The 20,647-nt window shown below is 39.8% G+C and overlaps 1 protein-coding gene across 1 annotated transcript; it reads left to right on the forward strand.

The window, feature by feature from the left end:
- The first annotated feature begins 444 nt into the window (after positions 1-444).
- Positions 445-20,185, forward strand: LOC146203524 (polyprenal reductase). The gene is made up of 5 exons (XM_084588825.1): positions 445-1,225; positions 4,339-4,484; positions 9,053-9,238; positions 10,615-10,749; positions 14,854-20,185. The coding sequence occupies exons 1-5, from the start codon at positions 1,023-1,025 to the stop codon at positions 15,111-15,113; spliced, it is 930 nt and encodes a 309-aa protein (XP_084444951.1). The 5' UTR covers positions 445-1,022; the 3' UTR covers positions 15,114-20,185.
- The last annotated feature ends 462 nt before the right edge of the window (positions 20,186-20,647 follow it).

A 20,647-nucleotide genomic window follows, 5' to 3' on the forward strand; every position in this document is an offset into this window, starting at 1 on the left:
GCAGACGAGTTGCTGTCATGTTAGCCTTGAAGAAGCTTCGATGTGATCACTGCTCATTCAGTTTTCTTTTTGTTCCCATTCGTGTACAGGCTTGGGAAAAATTCGGATTAAAATGAACAAAAGTAGCTACCGTGCCGCAATGTATGCCATGCTTCTAGAACGTTTGCTGAACGACAGTGTTTTTTATATCCGTCCACGTGTGGTGGTACGTTGACGACATGCCGCTGCAGCATCTACCGTCTGTGCTCTTTTCGGGCTGCACTCACCACGAAACTCGCGAGCGACAACGCGAAACCAGGCAAAGCCACCCGCCGCCGCTGAAGCAGACGCGGAGCGAACAGTGAGCAGGTCGCGCCCCTTGCGGTGGCGGAGAGCGTAGCTCAAGGAGAAAAGTTCCCATTGTTCCCGCAGCGATTGAGAAAGCCGTAAGAAAGAGCGCGCGCCATAGAGATAGAGATGCACTCTCCTCCGCTGGGTGGTATGGGTAGCTGTGAAACTTGTTCTAGTAACGTTGGCCAGGATATTAACTTCCTTGTTCTAATGTTATAAAGGGAAAGGCCGCAACATCCATCCATCCATCCATCTATTCAAGGACCATCTATCCATCCAATCAGTGCCAATCAGTGCATCCGTCCATGAAAACTAGAACAAAAATGCATTCATCGGCCTATCTACATCCTACGCGCAGTGTTTTCCCGTGTGATATCTCCCTTGCATATGTATCGTAGGGCTAGCATCATTACTCAAGCCTGTGGAGCGTGGCATAAGTGAACAGTAATGAGCGGAGCGCACAAGGCCGATATGAAAAGCTTCATCTAAAGTTATCAGCGCTGTGGGTTGGCTTGGTCGGACTGCTCTCGGTCAGCGAAGCGAAGTCAGCGGAGTTTCCTGATAGGGGGCATGGTGGAGAAGGAGCGTTCTAGCGCGCAGAGGAGGAAAGAAACGGGAACGGATTCTCAGGTTCAGTGCCGCGTCGTGACAGCCTTCATTGCACATCACCCAGGTACCAACTGCAAAAGACGATGCTTTTCTCTCTTCTCAAAGTTTTCAATCCGTTGGATGTGTTCTGGACGCTCGTTTCGCTGGCGATGGTCCTCGCCAGTTGCTGTTACTTTGTCAAGAAAGATGCTGCTCCAAGGCTGCTGACTGCAGCGATGCTCTATGGAAAAGTGGCTGAAACAAACAAGAAAACTCTGCTTTTAAAAGACATTTCAATTCCAAAAAGGTATGATGTGTTGCATTAGCTAAATACTAGGAGTGTAACTATTTACTGTTCACATTAAAAGGCTGTGTCTAGGATTACTAAAAGCTTCCATCTCTTGCCGGAGCATGACCCTGGCATTGGCCTCAAAAGAAAGGCTCTTCCTGAAGGGCTGTGATGTCTTTCTCTCAAATTAAGCGTTCAGTGTTCTGTACGTGGCGAGAATATACGACACAGTCCGCCTGACGTGGCGCTTTTTAATCGCGTGCATAGACACAAAGTAGTGTTTGCTTTTCATTATATTGTTGTGGCCATTGAGGGAAAAAATTTTGAAATGCTGAAAGGGTTTTATGAAGTAAATATTTAGCAGTTCAAAGGCTTCAGCATGTTGAACACTAACTTTGGGTGTCAATTTCGAACGTAAAGTGTGGTAGGGTGAGCATGACCATTGTAAAATAAATATGATAGCATTTTTATTCCAAGGACAAGACCTTTCAGCAATTAATTTTTTTTTTATGTCACGCGGCATGCGAGGTGGCTTACGTTCACACAATGAACTTATTAACTATACATAAAAATGCCTAAAAAGGCCAGAATAATATGTTTCCCTGAATGCCTTCTTCTGTACTAAGCTAAGCTCATCTGTCATGCTAAGTACATCAGCTTGATATTGTGTTGCATCGGTAAACAAGCAACCAGATTGTAGGTCATAATTCTGCTTTTCTTAGATTGTCGACTAAATGCAGCAGAAATGAATTCCATCAGATAAGAATGCAAAGGTAATAAAAGTTGCAATGTACAGCAGCAGACTGCAAGTTCGGCAAAAATTGCATGAGGTGCATGTTTAAAAGACATTAGTATAAGAGGTTACTGTAAAGTAGTGTGATGTCTCCACATCAACGTAAGTATGGAATTAATTCCACCGATTACTTGATCTACCGTATTGCTGCATTCACCTGGCTGACTTCTTGTTTGTCATCACCTAGTCAATGTATGCTTTTCATTTGTGTTCATAAATGCAATACTGAACAGATTAGATCGATATATGTGCTGTCATTTTTTGAGACAGTGGTTTTTGCATGATTCCCATGTTTGGTAGCTTGTGGTGCATTCATATATGCCTTAACATTGGTTGTTTTACTGCTTCACCATACTGCATGACTCCAGTAATTGCAAACAGGTGTGTGTATGGTACGTGTATTTAATTCCATTATTTCTAATGGGCAGCTTTAAAGCAACCAGTTAGGTAGGATTGACTGGCAGACTTAAATTAGGTTTGGTTTGTAGGGTTTAACATCTCAAACCGACTCAGCTGTGAGGGACGCCATAATGGAGGGCTCTAGAAATTTCGAACAGATGAGATTCTTTAACATGCACAGACATCGCACAGTACACGAGTACCTTGCTTTTTTTTTTCCTGTATCGGAAAGTAGTTTCCACGGCCAGGACTTGATCCTGCATTCTTGGGTTTAGTAGTAGGATGTCCTTACCACTGATCTACTGCAGCAGTTATCAGTGGCCCATATTCTGTCATGCAACATACCTTCATGCCATATCATGCAATGTATTTATGGTGACTTCAGCTCTGTTTCCTTTAAAACCCCTGCTTCATTATAGCCAGCACCTCATATCCAAAGTGTCAGAGTAGTCTATGGTGTATGCACCATAGAATTAGTTTGCCTATCATGGTTCTTATTTAATACTATTTTGGTGCATATATGCAAGTTAATTTGCAATGGATGAAATGGTCTGTCAGGATGCCGCTGACAGCCAATAGTCCAGTGTAGTCTACGGTGCATGCACCATAGAATTAGTTTGCCTATCATGGTTCGTATTTAATACCATTTTGGTACATATATGCAAGATAATTTGCAATGGATGAAATGGTCTGTCAGGATGCCACTGACAGCCAATAGTCCAGTGGACTATGTATGATTAAATTGTGTTTTTATTATATTTGTCTGTTATTGAAGTTAAAAACATGCCTTGATTGCATTCAGCACTGCTAATACTTGGTCATTGTGAGTAGTTAGTGTTAAATTTATGTTCTCATTTGTTATTTATTTTGTGACAAGAAGTAAATACACATACAGAACCTTGTTCTTACAATATCTAGTGCCATACGAGATGGTAAATCAGGCTGGTGTTGTCTTAAGGCGTAATAATGCACTGGAAAGACATGAAAGTATACTGCAACTTCCTTCGACTGTGCGTGTGAGTCTAGCATCTTATGTCACTGTGATGATGTGAACAGAAAAAACAAAAAAACACTGCGGGTGTTTGCAAGCAGTTGCAGAAGAGGTAGTAGAAGTAGAAAAAAAAATAAGAAGAAGGAAGCATGTCCAAAGAGCCAAGTTCTGTTCTTTCCTCGGGGCTCAACCGCACTGAGTCAGCCCTGAAAACCAGCAGTCAAGACCACAGCGGCACCACAGCGGACCTTCTTTCCAAGGTCTTCAACTCTGCAGCTACCAGCAAGCTTACCGGCTCCAGTAGTATGCAACCACAGGCGAGTGGCACTAGCCCTCGCCTGACCTGTGAGCACACAAGGATCCTGGGCCAATCTACTTCTATCACAGTCACTAGTAAACTGTGACAGTGCAACATGTTTTAGGCTTGTTCATTTCAGCATAGGTGGTACAAAATTTCAGAAAATGAATTCATCAGGATATATGAGTAATGACCACGGTAAATGCAGTAACTACAACAGAGTGACTAGTGCCAGAAGTGTGTCGAAGGAGAAGTGGTAGTTGTTGAGCTTTCCTTTGCACTCTTGTGTTAATTTTTTATTGGTTGTGTAATTTGACCACAGCTTTTAATTCTGAAACATATCCTCAGAGCACACTGAACAATGACTATGCTTTATTCCTTAGTATTTTGAAATGGGGTTCTCACCTAATTCAGGTAGACAAGACATTATATTAAAGCATTTTGAGTTATCTTTATTATTAACAAGCACTCTTAGAATGAAAAATGGTTTGTGTAGTTGAATGATATTTTATCTATTAATCATGATCCATGCATTAGTATGAGAAGTGCTTCTAATTGATGTACTCATGTACTACCAAGCAGTCACAGAAATTGAAAAGAAAAATTGTTTTCTAAGGTCAAGTTTTCACTGTTAAATTTCTTCTTTACAGATGGTTCAAGCACTTTTATCAGTTTGGGGTTGTCGTTTTTACCTTCTGCACTCTATGCATGGTGAGATTGTATATATTTGGGCTACCGCTGCCAGCCGTGGTTACAAAGGTGGTCAATTTCTTTGAGCCCCAACAAAGAAGTACAGGTGAGAACGTAAGTGAAGACATGCAGTACCCTCTGCACGTTCACTATCTCCACTATTTTTCCTCTCCGAGTTTGTGTCGGTTGGTGCATGTTCAAGAACACTGTGACAGAATGCTAAATTTTCAATTGCATCATTCATGCACATCATAAGTCTGCTGAAAACTCAAATGGCTTAGTTTAGACTTTGTATCACATATTTCTAAGGTAGGAACATAGCCTACTTTATACTCTCTGTGCTTGTCAACATACTGTGCGAACAATACAGCAACGCCGTCAGGTAAAGTTGCACGGTGCTGCCGCTCCCGCCGCTGGGGGCACCACTGACATAGGTTTCGAGGCGCTTGGGTACGAATGTCGGTGCGAGGGCGGAACACTATTATTCGCTTGTGGGATAACTGCTACTAAGCATGAATCGTACATATTCAATATATTTGCTTGTAAGGCCGACATCCTCTAAGCATAACAAGGGATCACGATACCTGTTAGGCAGTGGCACCAACACTATGACATTTTATATGAGGCAGTTTCAAGAAATGTGCGCATGGATCGAAAACCTGCATGACTTCTCCGCTAGTGTCAATGGTAATACAAAAATTACAACGCTAGTCGACGCTGCGATAAAGCAAAATTTACGAAGAAAGGCACCAGCATTTATTTACACATTTCACAACAGCAGCTGTGCTGCAAGAGTAACTACTTTTACAGCTTCATGACTTTTTGTGAGAGTGGCTTCTGCCGAAACAGCGGCTTATACAAATCATTCTTGTCTGTTATCGAAGAGGTGTAGTTCACCAGCAGTGGTCTGATGAATCTAGTTGCCACGAGTAGAGAAAAATGTTCAAGGTGAGTGCTGTCACTGACAGGGCGCTTCAGCAAGATCGATTTACAGATGGCTGGAACAGCTGCATTGGTCAGGTTTTTCAGTGGATTTTGAAGTCGTGGGTTTTCTTTTAAGCTTATCTCCACAAACAGCCGCAGCATGTCTTCTTGAGATTTGTAAGAAACATTGCGATCTGTAAGAGAAACAATTTCGGTATGAACTGTACTTTCAATCATTCAGCACCGTTGGGCAAACAACTTTTTTTTCTAACTTGAAAAACAAGGAAAACAAATGTACACGTTGCATCTTTCAGTTTTACTCACTCCAAAGTAAACGTCACAATAGGTAAAGCCTGTGTTTTTATTTTATCACAGAATTGCGCATTTAGCCTATATACTGCAAAAACAAAATATACTGCTCAGAAGCACATGCGACATACCACGCAGATGAGCTAACCAGGGAGGAAATTAGCACCGCTGTACAGAAAATACACGTGCACATTTAATATTATTATTGCCACTACTGACACATAATGGGGACGACAGTTTCTGGTGCTGTCATTATTTTTCACAGGCCTCAATGCGGATGAATACGAGTTTTGCAGTTTCCAATCGACGCATGAGAGGGACACAGCGATCGAGTTGACAACTAGGGAAACTAATATAGGCTTTGCATAATTCGGTTTAACTCACTTCAATGTAGCCGTCGTCAAAATAGATAAAGCTTGTGTTTCTATTTTATCCCAAAATTTCACAATTAGCATATGCTGTGAAAAAGAAAACTACGCAGGAGAATATCCAAGATACTACGCGGACAAACTAGGCAGGGAAGCAATTAGCATTGCAGTCCAGAAAAACCGTGCGCATCTAATATTACTGCAGTATTGATGCGTAATAAAGACAGTTTTTGGCACAGTCATTATTTTTTACAAGTCTCGATGCAGTTGAACACTACGCAGCGATTGCCGGAAGGATAAAGCAAAGCTAGTACTTACCAATGGGTGCAGTGCTGTATTCCTGCAGCATACGAAAGCAGAGAAAATTAGAAGCAAGACCTTACACACTACAAAACAGTCCACGAAACAAGGAGAGAGCGACAGCACGTGGCTATCCAGACAGCTTTGCAACACTGCACACCCGGTACTCACCTGGCAAGGGTGACCCAACGTCACTGTCCCCATCTCTCGGCAGCCAGCGGCGTAACTTCTCAACGGAGGTGTGGCGACGACGGCCGCAGAGCGCGGAGTTGCCAGGCACAGATAGTATAAAGGAGGCTATGCTAGGGAGCAAGCACTTCATGGTGATGAGATGAGGTAATAGTTTCTCATATCATTTCATGACGCCCCTCATGCCTGATTTCTTGAAAATTAAACTACTGATCATGATGCAATGATGACTAAATGAGCCAGAGTCAAGAGGCTGGTAATTCATCAGTTGCATAAAGTACTAACAAATTGTGAACTACTTTAATCATTAAAAGCACACACACACATACACTCCTGCCGTAGGTTACCTTTTCATGCTGTCTTTGCTAACTCATTAGAGGTTATTTTGTCTGGTGAAGTAGCACCACTTTTAATAAATTAGATTTATTTGATTTTATCACCTGGTATTCTTTAATGTACACTGACATCACATATGAGTATCGGTCACACTAGAGCAACCCTCATATTCAATGCCCCTTTGCCACGTCAAAACCCCATATATCGTACCATACTATTTGATTTGATCCATGTCCACATGCACAGTAAAGTAGGTTTTTGTGCCTTGTACAGCCCCCAGTCTATAAAATGGTAGATTGTTGAGCTAGTTGGTCGCACATGATGAAAAGAACAAAAATGCCCAGCCGACCTTCAGGACATGCAGGTTTTGAAAAAAAAAAAAAAAAAAGGATAAGTTGACGCAAGAGATTTTAGAAGTCTGGGCCATGAAGGTATCTGGCAAACAGTGTGTTGGTACACCTTCTGTATCCCTATTGAAGATGGAAATGGAATTTGTACGCATACCAACAGGACAGTGAAGTAAAGAAGTTAGCTGTAAGTAGATGAAGTGAAGAGAGAAGAAGAACTACGGGTTTAAATAATTCAGTTGACAGCGCAGCATTGTCCTTGTCTGTATATGTGTTTCTTCTGTGTCATAGTCTGTTCAGCTGCATTTTTCATCGTGCACCCCACTCTATATATAATGGTTACCCAGAGTCATGATCATTTCTCATGGAAAAGTATGCAACTGCATGAGTACAATTGTTTGTTTCTGTTTGGTAAAAGATCAACCTTTGTGTATACATTTAGGCAATATTTTTTGCTGGGTACATTTTCATTACAAACTGCTATATTTGATAGCTGTTTGCTTAAAACATTTGTTTTATTTTTTTTAAATGTGCCATCAGTTAACAAGAGCCTTTCTGGCAATCTCACCATGAGATCTTTCATAAAGTAGCAGTTCATATGAAATGACGAATCTGAAGTATATGGCTTCTTTAATCATCAGTTGTTTTGATCTGCTGTTTGAAGTCTTCAAAGGTTTATTGTGCATGTCTCTGTGGATTGTATTATTTTATGTGCTGAGCTTTGCTAAGGATAATTTATTAAAGGTTCATAAGCAGCTGAAGTACTTTTAAAAAAGCAGTTTAAACATTGCATGAATTCATTATATAGTCGAGTCAGCCTAATTACCCCTGCCATACAGGGACGAAAAATTACATAAAGCATGTAATGCCTTAAACTGCTTAATGTTATTATTTTCTTGGCCGGTGCTACATGAAGAAGTCTAGTGTCTTTTAATGTTTTGATAATTGTGATATAGCATTTTCATAAACAAATTGCAAAGGATGTAACACTTTTTTATTTGTTGAAATTGCCTTCAGTGCTAGAAAAATATAAAAATAAAGGTATTTTTTGCCAAATGATATTCGTTCTTAGCAAATAGATGACTAGTACAGGAAAGTACTAGCCAACAAGGGCCGCTTGTGCTCACATTTGGTCATAGCAGGGAAATGTTGCAACAAAGTTGAAAGCAAATACTTGTACAGATGCTTATTTAAACTAGGTATAACAAATATATTCTTTTCAGGTAATAAAGGGCTTTTTTATATACAAAATGCATGCTAGCAGGCATAAATGCTAGGCACCTGAATACCCATCCCATCATCGAACGCAGGTCAAAGGAGTTGTGGTGAACTGATTACATTATGAATGGCATTAAGAGGAAGGCCATTAGTTTTTGCATTTGTTGCACCATATGAATGGCATTAACACTGAAGGCATTAGTTACTTAATGTCATTTTTTGTGCCCTTGTGGCAGAGGCATTACTGTTGTAATGCCATGAAAGGTTATGCGCAAAAAGGACGACGGACGCACGAGAGCCGAAGACAGAGCATGACAAATGCAAACTGTTAGTTTGTGTTCGTCCTGTCAAGTCTTCCGTCTTCATGTCATCCTTACTGCTCATAATTTTTTTAAGGCATTACAAGATTCAAGCCAACTAGCCTGACAACTCATGCTGAAAATCAGTGCTAGAATTTTAGAATCTGTTAGAACCAGTATTAGTCTTTTATGAGTGGTTTTATATTGTAAGTTATCTGTAATCAACTTGTTATAATAATTGACATTCTGTAGGGTCAGAAACTTTCATTCGAGTTTTTTACTTTTTTTTGTACAACCCACTTCATTGTGCTATTGTCTAGTTGTGGTGGCTAGGTTCCCTATGTCCATTTGCATTTCATTCACTGGCATTTGCTTTTCTTGTAGCATCAGCAACCAGCATCCTTTTGGTCCAAGTGCTGGAGACATGTCAGGTGTATCGACGCTGCTATGAGTGCATGTTTGTGTCGGTCTATTCCAATGTCCATATGCACGTCTGGCACTACCTCATGGGCTACTTCTTCTACTTTGGTGTACAGCTCACCATATTGGCAAATGCACCAGGTCTCTCAGGTGAGGACTGCATCAACAATATCAAGGTTGTGACATTAGCTAGCTGACAAGTGAAAATGCCAATTTGCTCACACGGGGCTGATGTGTGCTGGGCACACTGGTAATGTTTTGTAAGTTCACTTAAATTGCACTCATAGACAGCCTGCTATCTAGGAACAGTGTATGCTTGGCATGTAGTTTAAAATTTTTTTAAAGAGATTTAGTTTTTGTCAGCTGTTTGTCATAGATGCTGGACTTGCTTTTGTCAGAATTTTTACTTTTGTTTAACTGTTATGGCGAGAACTTCTTCAGTAACCGATGATGCCTCTGTGCTTCTTTTGCTGTGTCACTACAAAACAATTCAATATGCAAGTACTGCTAAGTTATTGTGCGAAATTTTGAGGCATACCTTATTTATTTATTTATTTATTTATTTATTTATTTATTTATTTATTTATTCCACTCGCAATTACAGGACAGATGACTTGAGTGCAAACTGACAACTGTTTTATTATCCATGGAATTTTTATAAAGCTATGAAATTGTATCACAAGGGTATATTCATGCATGCACATGATCATTTCCACAATGCTCATTACCTTGCTTATTACTTTTATTGTACTTATCTGGGATATGATAGGATGAAAGGAGTGCAGTTATTAGAAGGGAAAATAATGTGTTCAACATTATCTTTATATGCTAACACTCATTGTACATTCAGTTACCGATCACACTCAACTAACATTAGAATGCCAGGAGTAGTTCTATGGTATACAGGGTAATGAATATTTGAGGCCCGGGTTTTTAAAAAATCCTATGCGAAGTCTACTGTATATTCGAGTTGAAATAACATTCACAGAGTAGCAAAATATGGTCTACGTTATTTGATAAGTGATTCAACATCGGCACTTTCCTAGATTTTCCGGAATCGATGAAAAACTGCTCTCAGCCGCGTGCACAATTTTCGCAGAAGAGTCGAAAAGCTGCTTTAACATGGTGCACCATCTGTCGAGCAGCGAGGCAAGCGCTCCAACGGCCGGGATGGCGCTTGCCTCGCTACTCGACAGATGACGCACCATGACAAAGCAGCTTTTCGGCTCTTCTGCGAAAATTGTGCACGCCGCAGAGAGCAGTTTTTCGTCGATTCCAGAAAATCTAGGATAGTGCCGATGTTGAATCACTTATCAAATAACGTAGACCATATTTTGCTACTCTGTGAATGTTATTTCAGCTCGAATAGTGCAGTAGACATTGCATAGGATTTTTTAATATCCCGGGACTCAAACATTCAAGACCCTGTAGTTGAATGTGGTGGGTTTATTTGCTCTACAAAGTACTAAAATTTATAACTCAAATTCAGCCAGTAGAAAAAATGGCAGCTTCGTTTTTCTTTGCAGGCTTAAGTGTGCAAAAATTTTCTGCGTTGGATATCTCGGTACACCACATCATTGGTATAGTCATCTTTCTTTGGGCCTTTTATGTGCAATTTGACTCTCACCTTCGCATGGCTTCCTTGAGGAAGGATCTGAAAGGTATGTGCAAATTAAGTTGCTTCTTGAAATTTGTTCGAAATTTGAATGTGCATGTGTTTTAAAACTGTGAAGGTTTAATTAACTATATAGTAGTAGCAGTAAGCAACACTGTTCGTGATAGCCCCACTGCAGTGGTGCAGTGGTCAGGGTGCTCAACTCCTGTTCCCAAGGGTGCATGATTCAATCCCGGCCATGCTGGCCCCTTTTTTATGGAGGCGAAAAGCAAGGCACCCGTGTGCTCTGCACTGTCAGCGCACGTTGAAGAACCCCAGGTGGTCGAAATTTCCGGAGCCCTCCACTATGGCGTCTCTCATAGCCTATGTCGCTTTGGGACATTAAACCTCATTAGCCAAACCAAACTATTATTTATGACAGATATTAAGCATGCAGGTACCACTAAATTGACAAATTGTAATTGTGAATTGCTTAAGGCAAAAAAGAGAAGCTGTTCTTCAACTTACTTTATTGTGAACTGTAATGAAACTGAAGAAACCATCAGAATAACCTTAAAGGGGCCAAATATTCTATTTTTGGTATCGTGCAATTTTTTTTTACACTGCAGAGAGCTTGCAGTTTAAAGGGGTCAATTTTACAATGGTTTTTGTCAGAAACGTACAATATTTTTACTGAGAATATTTAAGTCAGTGCACGTGCCTGCTTTCGTGCAGTCCGATGCTGAAACCGTGATCAGTGAGTGCAATGGCAATTACACGTCAGCAAAATAATGTATCGAAAACTAATAAATTTCACCTGCCAGATAGTTATTAGATATTTTCAATATACTAGAGTAGTGGCCATATGAGTTTCTACATTGAAGGTCGTTGTAGCACAATGGTTTATGCCTCGTTGACAAAAGTTTGAGTGGACTGTGGTTAATGTGTAACCCAATAAATTCAAAACACTGTGGCACCATCTAATGACAAAAGCTAAAGAGCACATCATCAGCAATGCAAAAGAACATTGCTTTTTATTGAAGTGTGCACTGGAGAAAGCAAAAAATATAGTAATAACACTTTACGAGCACCTCTGAGAGAAAGAGGAATACTGTAAATTGCGGAATTCACAAATATTTTCATGAGATGTGGTCATGTGGTGGACTAACGACTGATAATGACGGCATTTCATTGCAAGAAGGCACTTGAGTTTGTTGTGATTTTCAGTGCCAAATTGAAATAGTAAATTTTCATCTCTTGGATGCCAGAGTGCTCAGTTTGCATTCTATGATGCAAGACCTTTTCGTTTTCTCATAATCTGATGACACGTTTTAGTCAGTGTTTGGTCCCTTAGAAAACCTCAGGGTCAGTTTTTTTGGCATTCTGTTCCAGCTACAACTTTTAGTAGTAGTACTTGCTATGGTGTCATGTGGTTGTTTTACACAAATCCTTAAGTCATGTGGTTGAAAGAGCTGAGGGGTCTTTGTTGACTGCTGTGATGATCTACCAGAAAGGGATGTGAGACCAGCAAGTCAAGGAGCAGTATTGTAGTGCCCCTGCAGGCTGAGCAGATGCTTCAAAATATTTGTATTATCTACTTTTGACCAAAGTCTCAAGTTACTGCTGTGCACAGTTCACCAGCACGTAGTAAACCATTCAAACTGTTTATGGTACTTCCCATGAGACTTGCAGTGGTATCGCATAAAACCTAAGATTGAGTGTTTGTTGACATCATCTTTAGTACTGACATTAAAGTCATATTGCCACTTTAAACATTCAGAAACAATTAACACCAGGTAACTGTGGAACCTCATGTGCTAATTTACCTTATGAGTGTGTCACATTGGTAAATGTATATAAAACCTTGAGTACTCACTTGCACTGGTCAGACTATTGTTAACCTTTTCACTTGCCGTCTGTATTTTTCCACCCAAATAGTATAGTCAAGCCTTAAAAAAGACAGTTTATTTGTTTTCCAGTGTAGTGGTTAATTTTTCTAGATATGGTCAAAAGCTTGCACATTGTGTCATAATTGACGGAAACAGTATCATTGAAATGTTGCGACCTATAATAAATGCTCAAAGAGTCCTGAAGTACTAACTCTTATTTTGAAGGTGCACATTATACTTAAAATTGTGCAAAAGATTGAGATTGCTACTGATGGCAAAATTTGTCTGCTCAAAAATAGCAAACCATGCATTACCCTGCTCACTGTTTTGCAAAATGTTATTTTCTGCATTTATCACATAAGAAAGCACCTTAGTTGCGACATGGAATACAAAGGAAGGGTAGTTGTGGGCTAGTTGGTTATCGTCTTGTGAAGCTATGAGCGATTTTTAAAAAAAAATATACAGAAGGACATGTGGGATGGACAACAAATTTACAGCTGATGTATTCACAAGCTTTCACGATGAAAGATAGAAAAGTCAGCGCATGTGCATTAGATATTTTCATGACAGACCTGAAAAGACATGCAGTCATCACTGCACTCAACAAGGCAAAGTTCAGAAATGCTGATTCATTTCTGTATAAGGCTACTAAATTGTCACAAACACAGTTGTGCAAATTTTTTATACGATATGCTTCCCGTGATTTCACATGCTGTGGCACTCCTACCTCTGCCAAGAAACTCTCTCATGCAGACGTAGTCGACACTTGCGTGTCATGCAATCCTTGGTCAAATTTTTTTTTTTTTCACCTGTAATTTACCTGACAGAAAAATCACTCCTGTGTGCTGCACAGTTTCATAAAAAAGCTGTCAGTTCACTCTGTGCAGCACTGTGTACATAGCATGTCAAAGGATTATGATACCATGGGTAGACTTCATGCAGGTCATAAGCAATCTGAAGAATGCAAGTGCCAGCAAGAATAGTTAGTTTGGCTACCGATTTTTTGAAAAAAAGTCAGGCATTTGTGAAACCTACTTCTGGCAGTAGGGGATTGTTGTCAAAATAAAACATATACTAGCAGTATTGTTTAATGCATTTGTGCTATTGTTAATATTCATTTTGTGGTCTCCATAAATTTATATATTTTATGAATATAATTATATACAAAGGGCCTACTTACTGTGGTTCTTTTCTCTTTAAGTTACATTTTAGTGGCATATAGGAAGTCATTATTAAAGTAAGTTTGCTTATCTGCTGAGATGTTGGTCTTCGGGATCAACATTGGAAAATTTTAGAATAGAATGAACTGCTCTTACAGGATGCGACTGTGGCCATCTATGGTCATTGTGGAGAATTTTTGTGAAGGGTGTTTCAAAGGCCATCGCAGGATTTTTTGCAACATTCCACGCATTGTGGTGATAGGGAAAGAAAATCTTTTCTGTCGTCTCATCTTGAATCATTTTTAATTTAGCAGGTTGGATGTTCTGCTCACCTTCTGTAGTAATATATAAAGGTCCTCCCTCCCCACTTAAAAAGGAATTCAAATGCTTGTATGTGGCACTAGCACCGTTTGTCCACAGGATTTTCATTGTGCAAGGACTACAGAGATGACAGCATACTCTTAATTGATGTTATAAAATTTGTTCTGCCCGAGTTTTACTTCTTCCAGGAGGGGTTATCAAATTATTGTCAGGATGTGTTACAATATTGATAAAGTGGCATTTTTTTTTTCTCATACCCATGAAAGCACTGGTGTCTGTCTCTACTGTGTTTATGCAAGAGGCACAAAATTGTTTTTATTGTTGCACATTTCTACCTCAGTGCCGCTTGCAGCTTGCTGGTGAATGGATTATAGTTTCAGTGTAATGAACAGCACTCAGGCATTAATGTGTCAGTTTTCATACTGCTTTTGAATCCTTATTTGTCAGAAGGAGAAAGAATTGAGTGCACATTATTAGTGCCAGAGAAGGAACCAAGGACATGAAGAGGTGATACGATTACAAGTAATTGGAAACATGGCAGGTCCTGCTTGCTTGCCTGTGCTGAAACTATGTTAACATTGGTCTTTGCATGGCTGAAATTGTGTGTTCCTTTGCTGATATTTTGAACGCAAGCCAGACCATCTCACATTTACAGTTTTGATAGTCACTTGAAGAGCGTAGGCAGTGAAAATATTGTATGACTCTGCATTGATGTATCACTGCTCTTGAGGTTGTAATATAAGCTTTATTTTTATTTCTCTGCTTATATGAAAATTATTTTGTGCCATTTGTCACTCGCAGGCAACATTGTAACACTGAACCACAAGATCCCTCACGGCGGCATGTTTATGTACGTTTCCTGCCCGCACTACATGGCTGAGCTTGTTGTTTATTGTGCACTCAGCTTGGTGTTGGGCAAGCCTAACACTACCTGGTGGCTCATGATGGCCTGGAACTGGTCTAACCAAGTTTCTGTCGCCTTTCTTAGCCACAACTGGTACCGAGAAAACTTTCCCAGTTACCCCAAGACCAGGAAGGCAATCATACCATTTGTTCTTTAGGTCTGCACAACAATGGTGTCACATGTCAGCTCTATGTAACCTACTCTTGGGCCACACATCTTGTTCTGAATTAGAGGTGCTCTGAAATTCTCCTCAGTGTTCCAATTAAGTGGTTGCCATGAGTAGAACATGTGGCTGTGGTTAACTTTGTTAATGTGTGGTTAATGCTAGCATTGCTTTTTGGCACCAAGCCTATCTGACTCGAGGCCTGATAAGATTTTAGGCCTTTAGTCAAAGCTGGTGAAGTGAATACATTTTGAGGCGTCCACATGCCTTCTCACATGCTCGCTCTTTTTATACAAATTTGTTCACTTATATTTATTAACAGAGTGCAAGAACAGTGCAATCACACCATTGATCATTTTCGTTTTTGAAGTTCAGTCAGGAGTCGCAAAAAAATATGCATGAATGCTGGGAGTCTTATTTAATTAAAAGCACAAAACTGATTCTCTCTGTACACAGGTGACAAAAGGTGTCTACATAAGTTGTGATACTTGGTTTACGTGTCAGAAATAAATCGAATGGGCCACAGGCAATTACACATGATGTGAAAAAAAAAAATGATCTGCCTAAATAAATGTGTGAAACCACAAGTAAAATGAACCAGTACAGTAAGGTGATGAGATTAATCTTTCAGTGAGTAATTAAAAGTGCTTTCTAAAAGGACACAGAGGATGATTTCATCCAATTGTCATTCTCATTGTAATTGATTCTCTAGCTTGTTCTGGCTGTGTTGACAATTGTTTAGAAGCAAAGGATGCACTTATCACCAAAGAAATAGAATCTAAACATCTCCCCACAATGGATTGGAAGTCGTGAGGTCCCACCTCGCACTTTACTTGCACAGTCAGAGAATGTGCACTCCGCCGGGGTGGTGCAGTGGTAAGACGCCCAAATACTGTGCCGGAGTACTCGGGTTCGAACCCGACCTCGGCAGCTACGTTTCGATGGAGGCGAAACGAAGAGGCGTCCGTGTACTGTGTGATGTCAGCGCACGTTAAAGATCCCTAGGTGGTCGAAATTACTCCGTAGCCCTCCACTACGGCTCCTCTTTCTCTCTTTCCACTTTCACTCCCATCTTCCTCCCTTCCCTTACAGAGCGGTTGCGGTGTCCACAGAAAACAAGTGAGACAGTTACCGTGCCTTTCCCTTCCTATAAATAAATCAATTTTTTTTTGGAGAATGTGCAGTGATGGTAGCAGAGGTGCATGAAAGGGGTGGTTGTTCACAAGACACTCTAAGCACTGGATACCATTTTATCTGCAAAAAGGATGCAATGCTAATGTTTGCTTGTAATGGGATAGTGTTGGTTGGAATGGCAGTGTATGTAGTGCATTATTAATTGCATTCTGTTTTGCTACTCCTTTGATCAGGGTGACTGTATGTCTGAGGTGCAGTGCAGGAAGGCAGTCATGATCATGTATGAGGTACAGCATGCCTCGCACATTGTTACGAAAACTGTCCTGTGCTTGCAGCAGAATATAGCATTGATGAACCAACTTTGTGCTGGCTTTGTGTTTCACCTTCACCATGTTGATGGCAGAGCATAAACTGGTGTGGTGCTATGCGACATGCTGTGTGATGTCGGCACTTGTAGTGATCTCTTAGTGTATTATTTTGTAGTGGCTCACATGTTTCACTGTGAACGCAGCACCGGCCTCAGGCAACTATTTGTCATTTCTTTGTACTTACTTGGTTACAACCTTGAGGTCACAGACCATACTGAACATTGGCCAGAATGTATTGTTAGATTACACTGGAAATCTTGCTTTGTATTTAAAGAGCCAGGTGCACTGTTATCGGTTGTCATGTGGGAGGTCCAGACTTCAAATTGACACAGAAAACTCCAAAGGTCGAAGTGACACCGCATTGTGAAACTGGCACCAATTACGTATCCCCACAACACTATATGCTGGTATAGAATGTGTCATGCTGTTTTCTTTTGTATTATATTTCAGTAGCATTTTCACTTTTCAGTGTCCCTTCTAGTGTAACACAATTTGTACTGAAAAAAATGCTGGCTTCATGGTGACAAGTGGAATGCAGCAAACCGTTATTACCCGGTGACATGCATAAATCTTGTATGCACACATGCATTAAAAGCATGTGGGCACATACTTCTTTTGCCAAAAATAGAGAGAGCCCAAGCAGATCTCAGGTTATGCAGTATGCCTTCTTATGTGTAACCAGTGTTGCAGTTCTTTTCAAGGGGAGAGGAACTATAATCGTGGCCCCATTGAAAGTTAAGGCCGCTCTGATGCTATATCAGCCCGACTGTACTGCTTAGAAGCAAGCCTTTTGGGCTCTTTACTTCTGAGAAAGGCAGTATGTATTAGCATGAAAGCATTTCAGCAGTCGCAAAAGTATGTGGCAAGATAAGAAGCGCATGGTTTTTTGTGCAGGATTATTTTTTGTAGCGGAGACCTTATTTGTTTTCTTATCATGATTTATGCAGTGCGTGCTTACTATGATACTCATTTATCACTGTTTCTTGTGGTGTTTCCATAAACCAACAAACGGAATTTTTCTTCAGAAAAGGCAGGAAACAGCATTACAAAGTATACTCTATTCCTTCTATGAACTGTTTTTCCTTGATCAAAAGTAAAAAGGTGGCCGATGTATCGCACACTTTGTTGTGTTTCTTTTGTGCTCACTGTGTTTTCTGCGTATATGCTACCGAGCCTCTAGCGTTCTTAATGCAGCCATCATGCTAAAATAATTGCAGTGCACAAAAAGTTTGTTGTTCGTGCCACGAAGGACACCAAAGCTGCCTCTGTGCAGCATAGAGCTAGCACTGTCAGCTGGTTTTAATTGCTTCCTGTGCTGTGGCATGGCCTTTTGCAATCGAGCTTTGGAAGTGATGTATGGAGAAGCACATGACTCTTTAGGGCTCCTGATACGAGCACACATTGCCATCATATAGCTGCATATTGACTGCACTCAGAGGCACCACTTTCATGGTGAATTCTCTCACGAAGGCATGGCAGGCATTACTGTAAACCTATGTGCATACATGCAAGTTTTTGGCACCAAAGCCACACATTTAAAGATTTAGGATGAATGGAAGAATAACGTCGGAAAGTGTGGATAGTTCACCTGGTGGAAAGTGCTTCTGGCTTGCTGTTCAGTAAGCAAATTAGCAATGTACATGCAAGCATAATGTCTGAATGCACATTCAGAGATTTTCTGCACTTGAGAATATGCAAGTGCTGTGCAGTAAAATTCTTCCCTCCTGATAAAATAAGTGTAATGTAGCATGTCTCTTGTCATGAATGGCTCTTTATACACCTCAGATTCCTTTTAATGAAAAATTGTGCGTGTTAGGATTCTGCTTTTGCTTTACCAGAATTGGTAGCCACTGAAGAAAGAAAAGTAGCTGACAATGGGAGCAAAGTCTAATAAATATTTTCAGTTATTGTTTTTCATGTGTTGTAAAATGTGGTTATTGAATCAGGGACCTATCAATAAGTAATCTCTTAGTATTTATTAAAAATGTTTGTCAAATAAGCTGCAAGTACTTTGGTGACCATGCAGTGTATGGACTCCTTAAAGAATGTCCAAGATGCTGATAATGAAAAGGGCATACTGCCCGAGAGCTGTGATATAGTAAGCTGAGGTTATATTAATCTGCACTGCAAACAGGTATGTCATGGATTCGTCAAAATCAGACTATTTTTTACACTTTTTCCAAGGGGTGAGGGAGTGATTCATTATTTGCTTTTCCTTAAAATACTTCCCATCTCTTTCTGTGAAAAGCTTTTTCAATGAAAGTAGTGCATATATTGAAAGCAACCTTTATTTTTGGAAGTGCAGTATGTTGTCACATTTTTCATTTAATAAAAAGCAAGCTAATCTGTTCTAATAGCTACTTCTAGTGCTGATGCATGTTTGAAGGCATATCAAACCCCTAAAATTATTTGCAGTGAAATTTGGTTCATTTGAATGTAATTATGCATGTCTCCGATTTATTCAAACTGGTACTTTGATCCCATCGTAATCAGCATCAAGGGAAGATCTGTTTAGATTCACCTTAATTCAAACTTTGCATAATCGAATAATCAGTCCCTTTTAAGTTCAAGTTATGAAGATTTGTATGCATCTTCTGTATGTATTGCTTTTGCATAGGTTTTTGTATTGAGGTACTGCATTGCAAACTGGCTTAAGCAATAGTTAGAAGCTTGTGCAGTGAAGGAATATTTATTATTGGATTACAGAAAGTTGTCCAAGCCTCGAAATGAGCTTTCTGCTTCTGTCAAGCATACACTTCCTTAGCTTCGAAGAATGTGTTAAGCTGCAAGTTAGTATTATGTTCCACCATAAAACAGGTAACAACTTGTGGTGAAATATTTTCTTTACCCATAACCATTTTGGATGTTACTTCATGTTGGGCTGCTTTTAAATTAGTGTCGAAGACATCACTATTGACCAGTACTTCTGTTGTGTTATGTTTTAATGGCAACTATTGATAATTTATTGTCTGACCATAATCATGACAGACATTAGACATAGAACAGTGTACTGTAGTAGAAGTTCTGGAAGTCCACAGTGCCTGTTTTTTTTTTGTTTTTAATATTATATCAAATGCCTAATAGTTCCAACAGCACTGCCACTAATAGTGAACAAACTATAGAAATTATTGACTAGCTACTACTGCTATGCTCTAAAGTAACGGCTTTTCTACCACTGGCTCCTTTCACAGTTATGTCTTGCTAGTACACATTTGTTGTCGAATGTCACATGCATTTGCAAAAATGCAATAGTCGATAGGCTTGCACCTCCAGGTATTAAGACTCCACAATGAAATAATTTTTCCAAGTGTTCTTCCTGACAGTTGTGAGAATGGATTTATGGATATACGTACATTCGTTATACACTATTTCTGCGCTCTCTTACAAGCTTACAGAATAATCTGCATTGCAGGAAGGAGGATTTATTGTCTCCAATTTATTCCTCATCTGTGTACAATATGGAAGCTACCTCTGTCTTGGCAGGTTCTTACCTTTTTGCTCAATTTTGAAACTGAATACTGTTCATATTTTGTATTGCATACAAAAATAAAGACGTGATTTCTATCATTGTTTCTTCTTTTGGCACACTGAGAACAGTGTCAATAATGCACTTCAGATGCACTGCTTGTTTTTGACCTGAATGGCAAAATAACAGAACCAGCTATTTTTTTTTATTGATTATACAATATGATTTTAAAGAATTTTATTGCAGTTGATGTGAAAATGAAAAAGGTGATAAAAGAATGAAATGTCAAAAAAGGTGGGTGAATAAGCCTCATGAAATTTACTGTTAGCAGCCTTACTGGCGAGGTGAGGGAACCATATGAAATGCACTGATTTAGGTGTTGCATATGGTTTCACTTCCTGATGGTTTCTCGTGTCGGGTAAGGCCCCAAAAAGCGCTCATTAGCTATGTCTCCAAATCCTCCATATCTACATTTAAACTCTACATTACTGAGGCTGATACCGCAAGCAAGCTGCTTAGGGTGAGCACTCAAAAGCAAATTATCACCCAGTAAGTCATCA

The sequence above is a fragment of the Amblyomma maculatum genome, chromosome 1 (genome assembly GCF_055883805.1).
Source record: "Amblyomma maculatum isolate TAMU_Amacu chromosome 1, ASM5588380v1, whole genome shotgun sequence".
Lineage (NCBI taxonomy): Eukaryota > Metazoa > Arthropoda > Arachnida > Ixodida > Ixodidae > Amblyomma > Amblyomma maculatum.